The sequence below is a fragment of the Leucopleurus acutus genome (genome assembly GCF_964270905.1).
Source record: "Leucopleurus acutus genome assembly, chromosome: 6".
NCBI lineage: Eukaryota > Metazoa > Chordata > Mammalia > Artiodactyla > Delphinidae > Leucopleurus > Leucopleurus acutus.
The window spans coordinates 57,143,433-57,163,547 of record NC_139149.1 but is presented as its reverse complement, the minus strand read 5'-3'; the positions used below and the strand labels follow the sequence as shown (position 1 = coordinate 57,163,547).

The window sequence follows — 20,115 nt, the reverse complement described above, 5'->3', positions numbered from 1 at the left end:
CACTGTGTGTCTTGCAGGATCTTAGTTCCCTGACCTGGGATCGACCCTGTGCCATCTGCAGTGGAAGTGTGGAGTCCTAACCACGAGACTGCCAGGGAATTCCCAAAATACGTTTTTATAAATGGAAGAATGAAGGAAGCAGGCAGGGAAAATGAGAAGTCTAAGAGGTGATGTTATAGAAAGTGTGTGTGTGTGTGTGTGTGTGTGTGTGTGTGTGTGTGTACACACATGTATATATAGGCTGATGCTGTGCAATTAGATGCAAAAGAAACAATCACTTTCCTTTTCTTGAACCTAGCTGAATAGACTTTTATACCTGCTCAAAGTTCAAAATGTTAGTAGTGCAGCCCTGGCAGGATTTAGACACAAAATGGAAAACCCCAGCAGAGCTTGTAAAAGCATCAGATTCCAGGGCTGTCAGGGAGGTTCCAAGTACCTGTTTTGGTCAAAGGGATTGAGAAGAGTTGCTGAAGAAGCTGGTTTTCCGATGTCCTCAGTACGACAACCACATCGGCAGGGAGAGTGTCTCTGTTTTTCTCAAGAACGCCAGAAGCATCATATAATACCTGCAACACGAATAGTAAAGCACAAGTGAGCCAATACCAACCCCATCACTGGCAACACGGGCACACTGTCCGAGGTCAGTAATTAATCAACCTCTGTATAGAATTCATCTTGACACAGCCATGCTTTTAAACCCAGACCACCATATAAGGGGGGAAAATTGTAATTTTTGAGAGGCCAGTTTATCTTAACCTCTTGTTCAATTATTCTTTGAAGAAGAGTCCTGTCAAAGATATATCACATCAGAATAATTGTATCGGGCACTCACAATATGGGAAGCACCCATCCTATGAGGTTAACACTGTTATTATCTCTATTTTACTGTGGGCAAACAGAGGCTTAGAGAGAGGCTGAATAATGTGCCATGGTCACACGTGTCACCAGCGGCGGGCAGGTATCCCAACCTGGGCAGTTTGGCTCCACGCTCACAACCACTGCACCCTCACTCTTCCCAAGGTTCTCGTGGCACCTGAGTGATGGCTCAGGGATTCTGAGCAGTTCTCGGTTCTCAGGATAGAGGGGATCCAGGTCAGTGCAATTTTAAGGGATGTTCCAATGAAATAAGTGTTGAGTGACAAATGAATTCAGGAAAAGACACAGAGTCCAGAAGGAAAAGGATCCTATTTTTCCTTTAAAGTCAAGAAAGGACAAGAGGGAGAAAGAGGGAAGAAGAGGGGTGGGTAGGAAATAGGTGAAAAAGGACAGAGAGATGGGAAGAGAGGTGTGAGAAAAGGGACAGGAATGGAAGGCAGAAGAGCAGAGAAGAAGGGGGACGTGGGGATCAGGGTAGATGTCATATGCAGTCAGGCTTCAATGCTAAGGTAAATTAAGTTTTTAAGGGCGAAAACTGGATTGCAATTTCTAGCAAAGATCCAAAATAGATACCATGATGTATTATGTGGAGGGAAAAACCACCTCTTCACTTGTATTAGACTGCCTTTTAACCAACCTCCAGTCAGGCAAAATTAATTTCCATGCCATGATGTGAACATGAAAAATAATTTCACTAAGTCTCAAATCAACAAAATAATCAGAAATACCTTTCAGTGAGCTCCTATCCATTTTCTGGACCCAGGGCCTCAGCAGACCCTGCGAGAACCAATTAGCCATAATTCACGCCGCTCCTTTGAGAGTAACGTGCGCAATGAATTGTTGGCTACAGGGGGAAAGAATTTCCTCAATCACTCACTAATTCGCTTCAGGAACTTGAAATTGAGACTCAGGCATAATGGGTGAAAAATGGAAATTTCAGTTAATGTTGTAAAAGCTTAACATCTGGATGATGGAGTTGTTTTTTTTTTTCCTTTTCATCTAGACATTTTTGGTGCCCTGTAGACACACACTTGGGCTACGAAGTGCTAAAAATTGAGCCCCACTGTGATATTAACCCTCCTCCATTACCTACACATCTCCAAATGACTTTTTTTTTTTTTTTTCCCTCCAAATGACTTTTGAATGTGAACATTCACCACTAAACGCTGCAAAAGCTGTAATATGTTTTCTCTATGGAGAGCTGTCACTTCTAGGCCAAACCTCAGGTGAGAAGCAGATGGCAGCTCTGTGGGCCACCCCAGCGAGAAAGTGCTTCTTTGCCAGAGGCTACTTTCTGTGAGCAACACCACTGAGAAAGTTTGGGAATTATGATTAGGTATTCAAGAAGAATTAAAAGGAGAAAGGAATCTGCAAGCAATTTCATGAGGGCCACAAACAGGGTACGGTTGACACTTACCCCTTGTCAAGTTCAGGTTTAATAACTGACGTGTCTCACCTTTCCAGCAAAGTGCTGAATGCCAAAGCACAGCTCCATTCCTTTGGGCCTCCAGACGTATTTGCATCGGAGATTATCTTCAAATTTATCTGTGTGGATTTTCATGTTTAAAAGTTACAACGTGAACTATTTGGTCCTTCAGACAAAAGTGTGCTCCTCGAACCATGATGACCCAGAATAAGGAATTTCAGAGTAGCCTGATATTATTCTTGTATGTTCAGTAATGGAGAAAGGTTCCCCCATGTGATGGGCATTTACAACTGAGTTCTCATTTACTTGTTTCATGTTGTCTTTAGTGTCAGGCTGTTCCCTACGGTATCACGTTCTGCTCTGAGAACTCCTAGGATGAACACTGATGCCACCCGGAGACCAGCTAATTAGCTTTAGAACTATGAAGATATTCCATGGAAGGCAAATAACCCTGGTTTATACTCCTCTTGGCAACTTGTGACAATTTTATAAATAAAAGGAAGTCACTTGAGGGTGACAATCTCAACTCCTAGAAGTGAATCTCTCCCACAGATCAATTTTCCATCTGGGAAAAAGGCTTGAAACTTCGTGTTCCTCCCTCTACAAATAGTTTTGCTTTTGTTGTGACTGACGACCTACTACTCTGTGTGAGGAACTGTGCTAACTAGTAAAGGGATGCAAGGGTTGGGGCTTTGTTGCCCAAGGATCTCACAATGTAAGTGAGAGACAGGACCATGTGCAACACTGAAGATTCACAAAGGAGGAGGAGTAGGTCAATAGGTACAGGGGTAAAGCACAGAGGGCCTTGAATGCCAGAAGGAGGTGTTTTACTGTCACTTCATAGATAATGGTAACCTAATGAAAAGGTAGCTTTAGGAAGACTAAATCAGCTGGGATGTCCAGGGTAGAGGGGGAGAATATGAGCCTGGAACCCAGGAGACCAGCAGGGGCTTCTGTACAAACTTGGACTAGAGATGGCTGGGCGTCCAGGTGGAGATACGAGAGAAGGACATGAGAAAGGAGGGGAATCAAGTACTGGTTATGGGAAATAAGGGAGCAGAAGGTGGAAAAAATGATATTGACATAGGGTAAAGGTATTTCCATTTGCAGAAACAGGAAAGTGAGCAAGGTCTGAGAGATGGTGACAGGTTTGCCGTCAAATTCTACCAGGACATGTTCTGAACATTCCAATTCATTAAAAGCAGGGTCTATATTTTCACAATCACCGGGTAGCCAAAATACACAGGAAAGATTCCTTAAACCACATTCATTTGATGACGTGAGCCCAGTAGCCAAGTTCTCTTCTGCACGTATATGCCTTTTACAAAAGGTACCTACCAACCAGGGTCTGGTCCGTTGCTTGGGGAAACCTACTTTCCTCATCCAGAAGTGCAAGCAGTCCCAGAGGCTTCTGGAGGAACATATCCAAGAGGGGGCGATTGTCCTCGTACTCCACAGGTGTCACATCAATGCCCTCATTCTGATACTCCATCTGGAAGGAAACGGATTGTGAATCTCTCCAGCCCAAAACTGGCCTAGGTACCACCAGTTTGCCTGCACTTTTTTGTGTCTGGCAACACTGAACACGGTGTATTTTATTATGTGAGTAGGACAGAGCTCTTCTGCAGTAGGCAGGTGAAGGTGGCAAGAGAAGGGATGGCTCTCTGTCTCCCAAACACTGACCTGGGGACTCAGAATTGAGAAACTGATGTAGAAAGGAAGGGAAGCTGAAAATTTTTTATTTTAGTGACAAGTAAGGTTTTAACCAGGAAGAAAGCAGGTTTCTATCTTCTGCAGAGGATTCTGCAAAGGAATCATCTCAGACTAAAAAACTAGAAAAACTCCAGATATCCCAGGAAGATAAACGGAAGGAAACTGGACTGAAATAAGGTCTAGTTTTGTACAAGTGTGTGGGGAGAAGAGTGCGATACAGATTTATCCAGTTCCAGTGATAAAACCAATACTGGTACTTTTAGTCCATGTCTTTGTGTTTATCTAATCATAGTAGTTTGTGTGTCCTTGCTCCTGTATTGAAACAAGGAGCTTGGTCAGAACATTTAGTTTGTGCAACTACATAATCCCTCTTCATACTGGAGAGTCTTGGGGTTGGGGTACAGGATGCGGTGGAGGAGAAGGGCCCCTAGCCTTTGGGTCCACTAGCTTCACATCCTGTTTTATTTACCATTAAACAGGGGAAAGATTTCCATTTTGAGAAAACCAAGAACATCTCTTATTCCTCCCTGAAGATACCCAACCACTTCTTGTGGGGTCTGGTGTGCAAAAGAGGGGATGGGGATGGGCAGTTTGGGAGTTAAGAACAACAAGAACCTGTGTCCTGAATTCAAGATCATCCTGAGTCATTCTGGACATGATCATAGATATTTTTAGTTAAATAAAGCAGAAGAGAATGTAGCATTCTGAGCAATGCACATGAATCAGTTTGGAAACAACATTTAAATAATTGGCTTGTCACCAGCTTCACTCAAGGGAGGAAATGTACCTTTCCACAGAAATCGAGACCTCTTTTTTTCCAGACTAAATTTAGACTGTTGAGTTATTTTGACAGGACTGCCTCACCAGTGGGGTTTTTTTTTTTTTTTACACCTTTACTGGAGTATAATTGCTTTACAATGTTGTGTTAGTTTCTGCTGTATAACAAAGTGAATCAGCTATATGCACACGTATATCCCCATATCCCCTCCGTCTTGCGCCTCCCTCCCACCCCTCTAGGTGGTCACAAAGCACTGAGCTGAGTCACCAGTGGTTTTTCTTTGGAGTCTTTGGCTTGTTAACCTAACAGGGTTTCTGCTTCAAACTATGAGCAGCCTGAGGCACCTTTCCCACCAGCTCTAGTGCCTTCAGAGTTCACTGTTACCTCCTCAAGAGCAAAAACGTGCTGATTGAAATAGTATTGGATTTGCTCATTGGCGATGTTTATGCAGAGCTGCTCAAATGAATTTCTCTGAAAGTTCTCGAATCCAAAAATATCCAAGATCCCCACGTTCATACCACCATCTGAAGTACTGCATGAGAGAGAAGAATAAAACCTTTCAGGGGAGGAAACAGCCATCTCAGGACAGTGAGAATATACGTGCCTGCATTTTGTCAACACATGTAGCCACTCAGGGAAATCGGCATCCTGCCACCTTCGGGGGAGAAACTGTGTGTTAAACCATAGGCTCCTTGAGTTTTTCAACAGTACTTCCAACTTCTTGTTTTAAAGCAGCAGAATCCTTTCAAACCTTCCTCAGAAGCTCCATTTATAAAGAGATTAAAGAGGAACCACTCTGTTTGAAGGCGCTGGAGCTGCTGCTCATTTATTCTTCTACTTTCTCACACACAAAGCTTAGTTGGAAGAAGCTTAGTTGGAAGAAGACTCTAGAGTTTGATGTTGTCAATTCTTCCACAATCTAGAAACCACTAATGCTCAGCGAAGAAAAAGCCGTAGTAGTAATAATACTGGGAGATACTGTGCTTTAAACACTTTTCATGAAATGTCTTAGTTGATTCTAAAAGCAACACTATGATGAGGATATTATACTCATTTTACAGATGAGAAAACTACAACCTCGAACGTGCACTGATGAAGCTGTGAAGCTTGGATGCAAACCCAGTTTTCCCAGCTCCCAGCCAAGACTGTTCTCTTGAACACTGCACTGTAATGGCTCCGTCAATCATGAGCCTCTCGGGTATAAGCACTGCACCTTTTAAAGGAGATGGCCTGAGATCTTCACTAAAGAAAACCCAAGAGAGAACCAAATGCTTCCTCTTGCAATCTCTAAGAGACACTGAATGACAACTCTCCCCAAGGCCTCTGCTCTCCGGGGGAACTTACCATAAGTTTTTGTCTGGCTGCAGGAGTGTATTGATGCGATTTACGATCCAGCTGAAAAGCCTCCCATACAGGGCTTTGGACATGGCATCTCGGACGTCCAAGGCCCTGTCGACAGTGTTGGCGCGGATGATGGTCTCACCCCGGGCGACCACGCAGTGTGAGGTGAGGGCCTCCTGGAGCTCTTCAGGGCTGATACAGAGAACCGAGGCAGCTAGAAGAGAGGGTAAGGATGATGCCGGAGAATGCAGACATCCATCTATCCATCCACCCATCCATCCATTCATCTAGCCAGTATTTACTCAACACCAGCTACATGCCAGGCTCATCCTCAGCACTTCAGGGCCAAGGATAAACAAGCCGGGTCCTTAACCCCAAGAAGCGCCCAGACTGATGCAATACCTCCCAAACTGTTCTGAAAACTCTTCACACATGTTAGGTGAAGAAAATGCGGAAGGAGGTGGTCTTTGGCCAAATAAGTTAGAGCAGTTGCTGGAGGGTATAGTCTGCTCTTGGAGAATCACAAAGCACATTAGTATATTAAAGACCATAAAAAGTGCTACAGTTTAACACAAAAGGTGTTTATTTAAATTAGGTTTTTTCTAACTCAGAATTCTTATTCCTTGTGCTGCCATTATTACCTGCGGAACTTTAAAAATAAATAGGTCCCAACTCTGTCCCCTGCAGATGCTAATTCAGTGACTTTAGAGTGAGGTCCAACCTCTCGCATTTTTTTCAAAAATTTGTAGATGATTTTCAAAAGCAGCCGCTGGTGAGAATCACTGCCCAGAGTTACCCGGCATGGAATTCTTTTCTGAAGAACATCTATTTGCCACTTATGAAAAGAACACTGATGTTCTACAAGACAGCCTCTGGGAAATACTGGTTAGTGAAAACACCCAGAGCCAGTTGAACGACCAGCAACAAAACACCATGTTTCAGAGTCCTGAAAAACTCCCAAAGTGAAAGAAACGTGTACTTTAGCCACACAGTGCACAGGCGTCAAATAATTACCATTTTCCAAGGCTTCTGCGTTGGGCACCTCACTTTTATCAGTTTGATGTTGAGAGGAAATCGCTGCAAACTCAATGTTTCCAATATTCAAAATCCCAGCCAAAATTCTGTACACCGAGTGCACCTCCTGAAAAGGACATCAAGAACCATGTTTGGTCACTGTCAGTCAATTAGATCACTTGTGCTGTGGTGCAAACTGCTAGCTGTCCACCAACGTCCATCCTCCCCCTTCTCCCGGGCACACAAAAGATTTTCCAAGCCTCCCTTGCAGTTAGGCCACGTAACTAAATTCTTAAGAAAGGAGCAAGCAGAGCAACACGGGCCATTTCCAGGCCTGCCTTACAGAATGGAGCCTGCCTTCTCCAGGCATTTTGTCCGTTATTGCTGGATGGAGCTCCCAGCAACCCAACCTCAACTGCACCACTGATTAGGGTGCCTGAGACCGATGACCTGATGGAACAGTGATGTTGTACAACCTGAAACTCTTGCCTTGGAATGCTTACATTAGAGAGAACTGATCTTTGTTCTTTCAGCCACTTTTAGCCTTTCACCCTAACTAATACCAGCTCCCAAATTCAGGTATGGTTCTTTCTTCAAAACAAGAGTGGATATGTTTCCTTAACCTCTTCTGAATATAGCTTTTATGAAATAGTTGGCGGGGCATTCACTGATGTTTCACTAGAACATTCGAAGTTGAATTATGGAGTATATGGTCATGAATGAGGTCAGAAAATCTTTTGAAAGACTCACTAGAAATTATCTGTGGTGTTTTAATATAATAATATTGGGTTGGCCAAAAAGTTCATTCGGGTTTTTATGAACTTTCTGGCCAGCCCAATGTATATTTGGTCTTCATACCCATTTCTGGCACAAGAGTTTCTAAAACTCCAGGAATTTTCTGAGTGATAGGGTTGAGAAGGGTGTTCTTTGTTATTCACGATAAGCCCCTTTCAACCACACTTGAGTCTGTGCTAATGAGGTGACTCTTGGAGGATAGGTGGGGGAAGGGCTGGTTGCCAGAGGCACCAACGGAGTGATTCAAGGGTTGGACCTTTTAGTGGAACCCCGCACCTCAAGGAGGGGATACTGGCTGGAGATGGAGTTAATCCTCAGTAGGCAATGGCTTGATCAGTCATGCGTATGTAATGGAGCCTCCACTAAAATCCCTAATTGACGAGGCTTGGAGCACTTCTGGGTTGGCAAACACAGGAAGGTGGTGAAAGGAGGTGGTGTCCCCTCTCCCAATACCTTGCCCTATGCATCTCTTCCATTTGTCTGTTCCTGAGTTGTATCCTTTATAATAAACCAGTAATAGTAAGTAAACCGGTTTCCTGAGTTCTGTGAGTCCTTCTATCAAATTATTGAACCTGAGGAGGGGGAGGTCTTGGGAACTCCCAATTTACAGCCAGTCCATCAGAAATATGAGAACATGGGAATTGCAGCTGGTACCTGAAGTGGGGGCAGTCTTGTGGGACAAAGCCCCTAACTTGTGCGATCAGAAGCTAACTCCAGGTCAGACAGTGTCAGAATTGAATTGAATTGTAGGAGAATTGGTTGGTGTGGGGAAGAAAACTCTACACATTTGGTAAAAACAGAAGTGATGGGGGTAAAAAAAGTTCAGCTGCTCTAAGTCCTCTTTTATACTGAAAGTGGAATACATGAGTATCATTAATGGTAAAATAAATAAATAAAGTACAATTATTTATTTAAATATTTGCATTTCCTGTAGGTGAGAAGTGAAATATATAGCCAGGAAATTTCTGCATATTACGCTTATAGATAGAGAAAAGTACTTCCACAAAAAATACTCTGGCAGGGAACTTGATTTAGTACTATACATAGCAGCAAACTAATAGGAACTGTCATAGACCATTGATAAAGCATTGTCTCCAAATCAAGCCTTCCTGCAAACAACGCTCAGTAAAGCCAAAAAGCTGAACACGGACTGTAACAGTGACATCTGCTGGATACATGACAATGCTACAAAGACAAATAAAATTTTTTTTTTTTTTTTTTTTTTGTGGTACACAGGCCTCTTACTGTTGTGGCCTCTCCCGTTGCGGAGCACAGGCTCCGGACGCGCAGGCTCAGCGGCCATGGCTCACGGGCCCAGCCACTCCGCGGCTTGTGGGATCTTCCCGGACCGGGGCACGAACCCCTGTCCCCTGCATCGGCAGGCCACTGTGCCACCAGGGAAGCCCACAAATGAGAATTTTAAACTGGGCTTCCACTATAGAAAAATACTGTTCTTCAAACTCCTAAATCAAAGGCAAGATGTCATGTTCCTGACTTCAAGAATCACTGTTTTAATCACACAACTTAAAAGTGGCTAAGGAGAACACCTACCAAACAGGTTTTCTGGGACTAGCATGGATTTAACATGACAGCACCTCATTACCTTGATCAATACAGTGTGAGGCTTACAGAATGCATCCAGCAACTCCCCACAGAAGCAGATCCCTGACAGTAAAACAGAGACTCCACAGCAGTGAGTTCTATATCTGTCATTTCTATACACAGTTATTTCAAGAGCTTATCTAGGGCTTCCCAGGTGGCACAGTGGTTAAGAATCCGTCTGCCAATGAAGGGGACACAGGTTTGGGCCCTGGTCTGGGAAGATCCCACATGCCACGGAGCAACTAAGCCCATGCACCACAGCTACTGAGCCTGCACTCTAGAGCCCGCGAGCCACAACAACTGAGCCTGCGTGCCTAGAGCGCGTGCTCCACAACAGGAGAAGCCACTGCAATGAGAAGCCCGCGCACAGCAACGAAGGGTAGCCCCCGCTAACCGCAACTAGAGAAAGCCTGCACATAGCAACGAACACCCAACACAGCCAAAAATAAATTAATTAATTTTTTAAAATGCATTGAAAAAAGAGCTTATCTAAAACTCTCAACATACTTAGGGAAAAAAGTATTTCTTTTAATTAAAACATACACACACACACACACACACACACACACACACACCATGTATAACTATACAAGCTATGAAACCTCCCAAAGTAACACACACACACACACACACACACACACACACACACACACACACACACACACACACACACACACACACACACACCATGTATAACTATACAAGCTATGAAACCTCCCAAAGTAAGGCTTCCAGGCATTTCACCACTGAGATGACCATCCCCAAAGGAAATGACAGTCAAAGACCACACCCTCACCTTTTGTGTCTTTGACAATATTCTTTTCAGCATAATGCTCAGATTTCCTCTTTCAAAGAGGAGAACTACCTATAACCTTCAGCAAAAATTTTGGGGTTCAAGCACTGTGCAAAAGGCTGAAGTTAGCAGATTGGGTCTCCTTCCTTGGTTCAGAGAAGGGAACTCCAGAAGGGGTGACCAACGCTCATCACCTCATTACGGAGGTATCAGCCTTACAGTGCCCCCCTGCTCCATTTCCAGGTTATTCCACTTGACTCTTTAGTCCCATTCTTGGGCTAATTAGTTCTTCTTTTCTGGCCTAGGAACCTACATCCACTCCTGTGTTCAGGTCAAAACATTACTCATATAAGGGTAGAGTTCAATCAGTAGTATGTCCATCTGTGGGGTTATTCCTCCCTCCCTAATACTTAATCCAATGTCTCTTCTCTTCCCTGCATAGCCAGCCTGGGAAGGATTTTTCACCTTCCTTACCTTGCTCATTTTCTCTTGCCTCATCTCTAGCTATGAAGCCTTTCCTGGTAACCCTGCCTTTCCTATAGAATCTTGCTAAGCTGCTCTCTTTTTATTTCTCACCAATTTCCAACTTTCTATATGATAAAATGGAATCACTTCACTCAAGACAGGAAAATGTATTAAGAAGTCTAACAACTCCTCCAATTAGGTTTCCCAATTCACTGTTGATGAGTGTGAATTCAGTTTCACCACCAATCAGCAAAAGTGGGGAAGCATTTCTCCACCAAAGCCCCATGCAGGATGTATGGTCTTGGCTTCTTCTCTCTTTTTCTCAGAAGATACTTCTTTCACTGAGATAGGTATTCTCTCCATAGAGTTGAGGCCAAGTGGAAAGTTGAGGAGAATCCTGGTTTTCTCTGTTAGCCTGGAGCTGATTTAAGGAAATTACCTCTGGCTGGGTTCATGGGCATCTCATGGCAGTGTGTCTCTGGTATCCCTAGGAATTTACTTGCCGTCTCAGTCTCTCTTTACCGTGCTTCTTTTTTAATGTCTTGAGTTTTTCACCAGTTTTGCCCAAAGCACTGCATTAGGCCCAGCTGAAGGGCCTTCTCCCTTACAGGCTCTATTCCAATGCCTTTACTCAGTTCCCTTTTCAGAGGCTCACAACATTTGTAACTTGCAAGTCAGTAGTTGGTTTAGAAAAAATTTTTTTGGCATGTCAATCATACATCAATAAAGGTTTTTTGTTTTTAAAGTCAATGGTAAGTCCTATTGTCTTTAAGACACTTGAAATCCTCAACACCCCCAATTAACATTTTAACATATAACCCTCAGTCTATCCTCAGCAGTACTCTCCCAATTCATAATCTGTTTTGAAGAAAAGGAAAAAAACTTTGCCCTAATCGCAAAGCCTTCTCCCTGACCTCTTCATCAAGTGATCTGCAGTAAATGTCCAATCTTGACCATCACAGATAACCTGCCAAAAATTCTTCATGTAGTATTAAACATAAACATACTTAAAACTCAATTTATTTAATATGTTATGATAATTCATATACCAGCAAGACAAGCATAATATTAAACAAAAACAGTATGGTTTAATCCAAAAATAAGAGTAGATGGAATAGGGAGGGTGGGAGGGAGATGCAAGAGGGAGGGGATATGGGGATATATGTATATGTATAGCTGATTCACTTTGTTATACAGCAGCAACTAACACAACACTGTAAAGCAATTATACTCCAATAAAGATGTTAAGGAAAAAACAAACAAACAAAAACCCAAACAAAGAGTAGAAAAGCACTGATCTTTATCATAGGGTTTTAAGTATAACCCCCCACCCCCATGAGGGACTTCATTGTTATTGGAAGATTCCTTCCACCAGTGACGTTTCTTTACAATAAACGTAGGGTCAAGGGTTCTTTCAGATACTTTTGGCTGGTGTCCCAGAACTTAATTCATGCTCCTGAGTCCAGGAGCTCTAAGGGTTTTGGAAAAACTGAAGGGCATCCGAATTAGTGACATTATAAGAAAGGATAGGGACCATCCATAATTTTTATTAAATTGACCAGCTCATTCAAGCTCTGTCTAGAAATGTCCCTCAGAAAAACTTAAGAGAAATTCTGTTACATCAGCTATTTAGCATCTACTACCTGACTACAGTCAACTGAATCTTTCTGAATGTAGTCAAACTACTTTGAGTTTACAAACATAAAGCAAACTGAGTCAATTCAGCAAAATGGTTTGTCTATAGAGATATAGACAGAGATATAACCAAAGAATTAAGGATAAGAAAGATAAGATCTAGACTCTTCCTTCCATTTCCAGGGCTGCTAACTGACATAAATTGTGTTTATTTCCAGTATGAATTAACAGTGGACATGGTGAATACCTACACATATACATATAATTCCAGTCTGGTTATTCATTTAACAGTCCAGACCAGGCACAAATTTAAAATGTTTACCATCTTTTATGTTTCTTTATTTTCATATCTATTTATGCAGCCATTCATTCATTTCTACTAGACTTTTTTTCCCATAGGTGTTAGGGATGGCTTACTTCAAGAATACATACTTAACATTTTTAATTTTGTTATCTTAAAACAGCAACTGTTTTATTATTATTTGCAGCACATTTCTATCATTGGACAGGGCTGATATTATAGCCTTTCCTTTAGAGCTAGTACCAATCTCTCCACAGTATTCTGCAACCATGATTGTACTTATGGAATGCAAAATATTATTAACCCTATGACTGACTTCTCTACTGTTCCTGTACCCTTTCAAGAAAGTATGTCCCTAAACACTTGGGCATGACCCAGGTGACTTTAAATGGCTCTACTGCCATCTCCACTGAACTTCGACTTTTCTGGTGATGCACCTTTGATAACAACCAGCTCTATAAATTAATAACCATAAAGGTCCTTTAACAACGCTGGAACCTGTTTAGTTGCTCTCCTCTAAGGAGCCAAGGGAAATATATTTCTATTTGTATCTGACTCTTGGGATTTTCCACTGTCTGTCAGTTTAAAGTCTATGGGAGGCTGACAGAGAAAATTAACAGCTGGCTAGAAAGAAGAAAAGTATTTTTATGACTAAAATCAACCATGCTGGGGAGGAAAGGGCTGGCCAAACTCAATAGATTACAAAAGCAATCCTTTTTCCAGAGTGGCTGTCCCAGGGTAACTCAAGTGTCTTGTAATCTAATCCCTGAAGATTTAAACACTCTCACTTACCTCCTAATCATTCACCTCCTTTGTTGGAAAAGCAAAAGAATCTGTATATTTTACAAAATTGATGGCAAGAAGCCCAGAAACTATGACATAAATATACCACAGAGTAATATTTGAGCCTAGAGTGATAAATATTTTCTGTCACCTCTGGCATATATTTAATAGAGACAGCCTGTATCTAGTATGATAAGGGTAGTACAGTACTTAGAGCTATGGCTAATAATGTGCAACTGTGTGCCATGGAGAAGGAAGTGACTGCAAGAAAGTTGAAAAGGTTTAAATTAATTTGTTTGGGGGCACGAGGAACTACTTGCATAAATATACTCCTGTGGCTTGGGGGTAACCTACATATTCCTATACTCCTATTACACAATTCGCTCTAACGGCTGGACCAATCCCAACTGAGAAAAGGGCAGCATTGTTTAGGTGTTTGTTATCACAGCTGGCGTGAACTGATGACAGTGACAACAATTCACAGGCACGTGGCACTTACAAGGGTACTTCTATTTTAATGTTCACCTCGCATCTTATTAAAATGGAGATTCTGATTCTGCTGTTCTTAGTTGGATCTGAGAGTCTGCATTTCTAACAAGTCTTGTGTAATGACAATGTTTCTCATCCACGCATCACACTTTTGAGTAGCAAGACCTTATAACATGACCAGCGTGGCATTTGAAAAGCAAGTGTCCAGCCCCAAGTTAGAACATTCATATCTTCACTCACATTCACCCAAGAATATTAACACTTGAGTTTCTTTCTCCGCTGACAATCACTTACCTTGTCAGTGAACCCTATAATCCTGAAGCAATGCTGAATTGCTTCAAACTGTCTTCTGTAAGACTCCTTGGAAGTTATGTCGTGCATCACCCTTCCAGTTTCATCAGCTATGTACCTACAGAGAGTATGACCAAACAGAATGAGCACTGACTTGGAAATGGCACCCCAAATACCAGGGCATCATTGGGCTCCTTCTTTGCAAGGGCATTTCCTTACAGTGATAAAATAATGGTGCACATGCTGAGTAAAATGGTTGCAATTGAGTTTTTGAACTTTCTAGAAAATGTAAAGGGAGATGTAGTTCCTGCCATCTCATGTGGGCATTTCAGCTAAAGGGACTGAGTGTCCAGTTAGGAGAACCGCACTACTTCCAAGTTTTGTCCATTGCTAATTGTATATTCATTAAAAATTAACAACTAAAACCCCCAACACTTACCTAGGAGGCTTTTCCTCAGGAAGTCTGAACTCAGAAAGTTTCTTTTGGTGATAAAGGCCAGCATAAATATAGTAAAATATGTGAAAATTTTTCTCTCCCCTGGAAAAAAAAAAGGAAAGGGACATTACTAACAATATATTCTGGGCTTCCCCACTCCAAGTAATTTATATAGTTTCCTTTCTGTGCAAAATATTATTCTGTAGCAAATTTGCATTTACAGGCAATTAAATATGCTACTTCCCAATTACAGAATAGCAATAGTGATAGGATTAGTATAGTAATTGCCACAATGTCACACTATTAAACACACTTATGTTTACTATATGCAGAAGGAGGTTTTAGAGAATGGAACATTTATAGGTAACAGCTCAGGTTACATATGTTTAGAGATCTTTCCAGAACAAATGACTACGCATCTGTGCCACTCGTCTTCTGTTTGTAGCCCATGTTGCTTCAGAGACAGTGATGTCCAGCTTAGAGAGATCAGCCAAACTCCCTACTTTACTGAAGCCCAAGACAGGAAGCAGCTAGCCAGGTGTACAGCAAGTTAGGGAGGGGAATTGGTTGCAGAAGAGAGGTGACTACTCTCTCAAACTTGTATTCTCTCAAATATGATTCAAAATGGCTTGCATCCGTCCCCTGGTCTCCTGCTATGCACCCTCTTTTAGGCCACCCTGGCCAGGGTTCTTTCGGATGGGTGCTGCTCTCAGTGTGGTCTGTGGATTGCTGTCAGCTATGATAAGACAAGGAACTAGAAAGTCTATGTCTAGACATTTTATAGTAAGTGATATTGCTATGACATCTAAGAGTGTGATAATTTTTCTGATAATACATTTCAATTACATTTTACGAAAGTATTGGTTCACAATAGATTGTGAACTACTATTGGGGTGGCCCAAAAGTTCGTTTGGATTTTTCTATAACATCTTAAGGAAAAACCCAAACAAATTTTTGGGCCAACCCAATAATTTTTTTTTTTTTTTTTTGCGGTACGCGGGCCTCTCACTGTTGTGGCCTCTCCCGTTGCGAAGCACAGGCTCCCGACGCACAGGCTCAGCGGCCATGGCTCACGGGCCCAGCCGCTCCGCGGCATGTGGGATCTTCCTGGACCGGGGCACGAACCCGTGTCCCCTGCATCGGCAGGCGGACTCTCAACTACTGCGCCAACAGGGAAGCCCAACCCAATATTTTTTGAAAAAGCTAGTCTTTCAGCAAAGATAGTTTGAAAAGCCCTGCTCTACATCCCTTTCTCTCCTTTGGAGGAGGTCATTCTCTCCTGTTGATGCCCCAGGATTTTCTCAAATCCTCACCTTGGCCAACGTAGCTCTGTGGAAGAAACCTGTCTTCCTTCTACTCCTTGTCCCTATCTGTGACAAGGGCCCCACTCTTTTCTTCAGCATCTCCTGGATATCCTAGTCTTCCTCTGGTTGTTCATCCTGTCCAAGCTCTTCTGATACATTCTTAGCTCTGCCCTGTGTTCTAGATGTCTCTACTTGCCATTTCTCACCCATTTGTTCACTCAACTAATAAGCTTATTGAGTGCCAAGCATGGCAGGCACTGCACTAGGTGCCAGGGATACAGGACTCAGAGGATTCACGCCCTCTGGAGCTTCCTTCTAGTGATGGAGTCAGATGAATCAACGGGGAAACTGGTGATGAGGGCTTTGAAAGAAACAAACAAGAGACTGAGATGAACAATGCTGTGGGGTGAGGGCCACTTGCGTCAAGTCAAGGGAAGGGCTCTGGAAGGAAATGACACTAAAATCAAACAGTGAAGCATGAGAAGGGACTGGGAGGAGCTACAGAGAGAAGGGGGAGAGCATCCCCAAGAGAGGGAGCAGCGTATACGAAAAGGCTCTGAGCATGATATCCATGTAGAACAAAGGAAGGCTGGTGAGAAGCAGGTGGGCAGGGTCAGCCCATACAAGGCCTTGTCAGGCCATAATGAGGGTTTTGTTGATTATGCAATTAGAATTCTTTGAAGTGTCTTAAACTGTAAGTGTGTGACTAGACTGTAAGAAGTTAAGATGGATGCAAGGAGACCAATTAGGAGGATCTGGTGAGACAGTGAGTGACTGGGACAGAGTAATGGCAGGGATGATGGAGAACAAGGGTAAGCTTAAAGATATGTTTTGGAAAAACAACTAAAAGACTGTCCAGATAGAATGAATGAGGGTGGTGAGGGAAAGGGACCTGGAGGTTGCTTCCCAGTTTTCTACCTTGAGTATCTGGTGATGGTGGCAACCATTCACTGAGACGGGAAGGCCTTTACAGGGCCTCATGAACTGGTATGCCCCGCATGAATGACAGTTGTTCTTCCGCCTCTGGTAGAAGTGCAGGCATTGGCTGACCCGCCATGGTCCTACCTTCCTATAGATTTTTGCAGATACTTCCAGCGCTCAATTCTTCCAAGCTTTGCTTACCGACATCCATCTGGTTGCAGTAACAAACATCCCAAGATCTTAGTGGCTTAACTCAATAAAGTCTTAGCTTCTTGCTAAGAGTACTTGCTCAGAGTACTTGTCTACTGAGGGTCACGGTGCAGGGGGTGCGGGGGTTGCTCATCAGAGTCACTGGGCCCGAGCTGATGGAGCAGCCACCATCTCGCACTTTGCCAGCACTCTGGAGGGTCTTTCCATTAAACGCGCATTTGCCAGAACTAGTCCTATGACCATATCCAGCCACAGGGTTCCAAGAAGGAGAATCCTACTATGTGCTGGAGGAGGACAGGACCAGAAAGGTCAGACAAACAGAACTTGCACAGGTCCCATCTTCTCCTCATCCAATGTCTTCAGTCTACTTTATCCATTAGTGTTATCATATTGACTAAATTTAATAATAATAAGTTATGGTTTATTAGGTACCAATTATGTTTCAGATTCTGTATTTGGTAAAAATCACATATCATCTCATTTAATTCTCATAACAGCCCTGTGAGGTTGGCTTTATCATGCCCTTTTTGCATATGAGGAAAGTAAGGTATAAGGATAGTTATATTAACAAGTGACATAGCTGTGACTGGAACCCTCCTCACATTTTCCTTATAAAAGACCACTTTACATTTGAACACAGAAAACTATAATTTCCATTCTCTCAGAGGTAGCTCCCTAAACTTTAAAATCACCCTAATTTGGGAAGAAAGAAGTAGGGACCTCATAAAAATTAATCGAGACACCACACGGAAGCTAAAATGACTGACTCTAGCCTTCGGTACATTTGTTTAATTTTCATGTGAGTCCCTATTTTGTGAGGAAACTGCAGGTATATGATAAAAGAAGATGCTGGGGCTCTGAACCTAAAACAAGTCCTGTGGGTTCTACCTGCACAGTATCTCTCAGATGCATCAGCTCCCCTGCATCCCCATCTCCACCGCTACCACCTCAGCGAAGGCTAACGTTCCCGCTCACATGGATTTGAAACCAGCCTCCTAGTGGTCTCAATGCCGTAACTGTACTTCTCGCATCTCCTCCAATCCATTTGCCCCACTGAAGCCAGAGCCATTATTTCATTATATCAAAATGCAAGTTGGTTTTCGAGACTCCCCTTCTTGAAAATGTCAAATGGCTTCCTATTATTGCCTTTAGAATCAGGTTCCTCAGCCTGGTTCCAAAGCCCTGCAGGACCTGGCCTCAGCCTGGTCTTTGCTCCTCTCTCCCTCCTCCCCACTCCTGTCCCCATCTCATCTCATTGGCTCACTCTTAGTGATCCTCAGATTCAATGTCTCTTACACAGGGAGTCCTCTCTTCCTGGACTAGGTTACTGTCCTTTCTCCTGTTTTACCTTCACAGCACCTTACTTTGCTTCCTGGTACTTATCACACTTGGTCTGCATTTACAGTTTTTTGTGCTTAATGCCCGAGATTCCTCTGCCACCCCATCACCCCGACCCTGGCCGCCCACCCGTCTTCCATCCCCTATCCACTCCAATCCCCATGAACACTGGGACCTCGTCTATTTTGTTCACTCTTGCAACTCCAACAGAGAGCACAGCACTGGCACACAGCGGGAATTCAACAGATAATTACTGATTAATGCATGAAGGGAGCCAGGCCCCTGAGGAAGTCTGGTGTCCTGCAACGGTAATAACAGTGGCTAACTCTCTGATCACATATACCAACCCACGTACTTTTTGAAGTCATTTTATATAAACAAACTCACTGATCTTCACAATAAACCCATGAGGTAGGCTCTAGTAGCATCTCCATTTCACAGAGGAGGCACAGAGAGGATAGGGGACATACCCAGGGTCCCACAGTCAAGGTCAGAGCCAGCACTTGAACCAGGGGCAGTCCATGCTATTGGACTATTGCTATACTGCTCTTCTTAAAACAAAAGTTTTTTTCCTCTCTCAATCTAGGGAAAAAATGAACATGTGGAATATTCTCAGTGCTTCTTTTTTGATAGACAAGCTCAATTTTAAGGGACCTAATGATTTTTAAAAGTAACGGCATATTGTTAAATTCTACCTGGTATAACAAACTCAGGAAGAACGGGCATACCTATCCCAGTGTAATCCCACCCAGCCCTTTCTACTCTGCTTGTAAACATCTTTTATGTTAGAAGTCACCACTTATCCTCTGCTTAAATAATTCCTTGCTCTTGGGGAGGCTGGGGGTGGGGATGGGGGGCAAGGATGCTAAGAACAAGGGTGAATGGAGCCATGAAAATTCCCAAAGCCGCCCAGTCTATATTGCAGCGCAAAGCCAGAGCGAGAAAATAGTGCACCTACGCTGCCTGTTTTATAACTCTGGATTTTTCAAGGAGATATTCAGAGATTCTTGCCCCCATCACAGCTCCAGTTGGTGTAAACATCATTTCCAGATATTTTCCAAAACGGCTGGAATTGTCATTGATGGCAGTGCATGCATTTCCGAAGGCTTCCACCAGAGAGTTGACTTGCAGAATTTTCTCTCTCAAGGTCTGATTATTTGCCTGTGCCAAACAAGAACAGTCAGGAGGAGCCTCCAGAAACATTACTTCAGTAGAGCTGCCATGCAAGGTCCACCCACACCACCCAGCCCACAGATTTCACATTTATCCTCTGGGGGAAAAACTCCATTTGGGGAAATTAGCATCAATCACCAGCATTGTTTTCTCCGATGAGCATTTCCCCAGATGTATAAGCATCAGATGAGGCTAGATTAGGTCATTAGTTTTTACAACCAACTACACTTCTCTTAAAATTCTTGACAGATAAAATGCCTGAAGAGCTTAGAAAGAATTTTTTTTTTGGTGGTACGCGGGCCTCTCACTGTTGTGGCCTCTCACTGTTGTGGCCTCTCCCGTTGCGGAGCACAGGCTCCGGACGCGCAGCCTCCGCAGCCATGGCTCACAGGCCCAGCCGCTCTGCGGCATGTGGGATCTTCCTGGACCGG

The 20,115-nt window shown here is 43.1% G+C and overlaps 1 protein-coding gene across 1 annotated transcript in view; it reads right to left on the bottom strand.

The window, feature by feature from the left end:
• MYO3B (myosin IIIB) overlaps positions 1 to 20,115 on the bottom strand; it is a gene marked incomplete at both ends in the record, with an annotated part of 388,194 nt that overhangs the window by 193,563 nt on the left and 174,516 nt on the right. Inside the window, 9 exons of the mRNA XM_082841630.1 lie at positions 437 to 566; positions 2,333 to 2,421; positions 3,641 to 3,794; positions 5,178 to 5,325; positions 6,138 to 6,348; positions 7,149 to 7,275; positions 14,306 to 14,420; positions 14,742 to 14,840; positions 19,470 to 19,672. Of these exons, the coding sequence (XP_082697756.1) occupies positions 437 to 566; positions 2,333 to 2,421; positions 3,641 to 3,794; positions 5,178 to 5,325; positions 6,138 to 6,348; positions 7,149 to 7,275; positions 14,306 to 14,420; positions 14,742 to 14,840; positions 19,470 to 19,672 (1,276 nt within the window). The remainder of the gene's footprint in view (positions 1 to 436; positions 567 to 2,332; positions 2,422 to 3,640; positions 3,795 to 5,177; positions 5,326 to 6,137; positions 6,349 to 7,148; positions 7,276 to 14,305; positions 14,421 to 14,741; positions 14,841 to 19,469; positions 19,673 to 20,115) is intronic.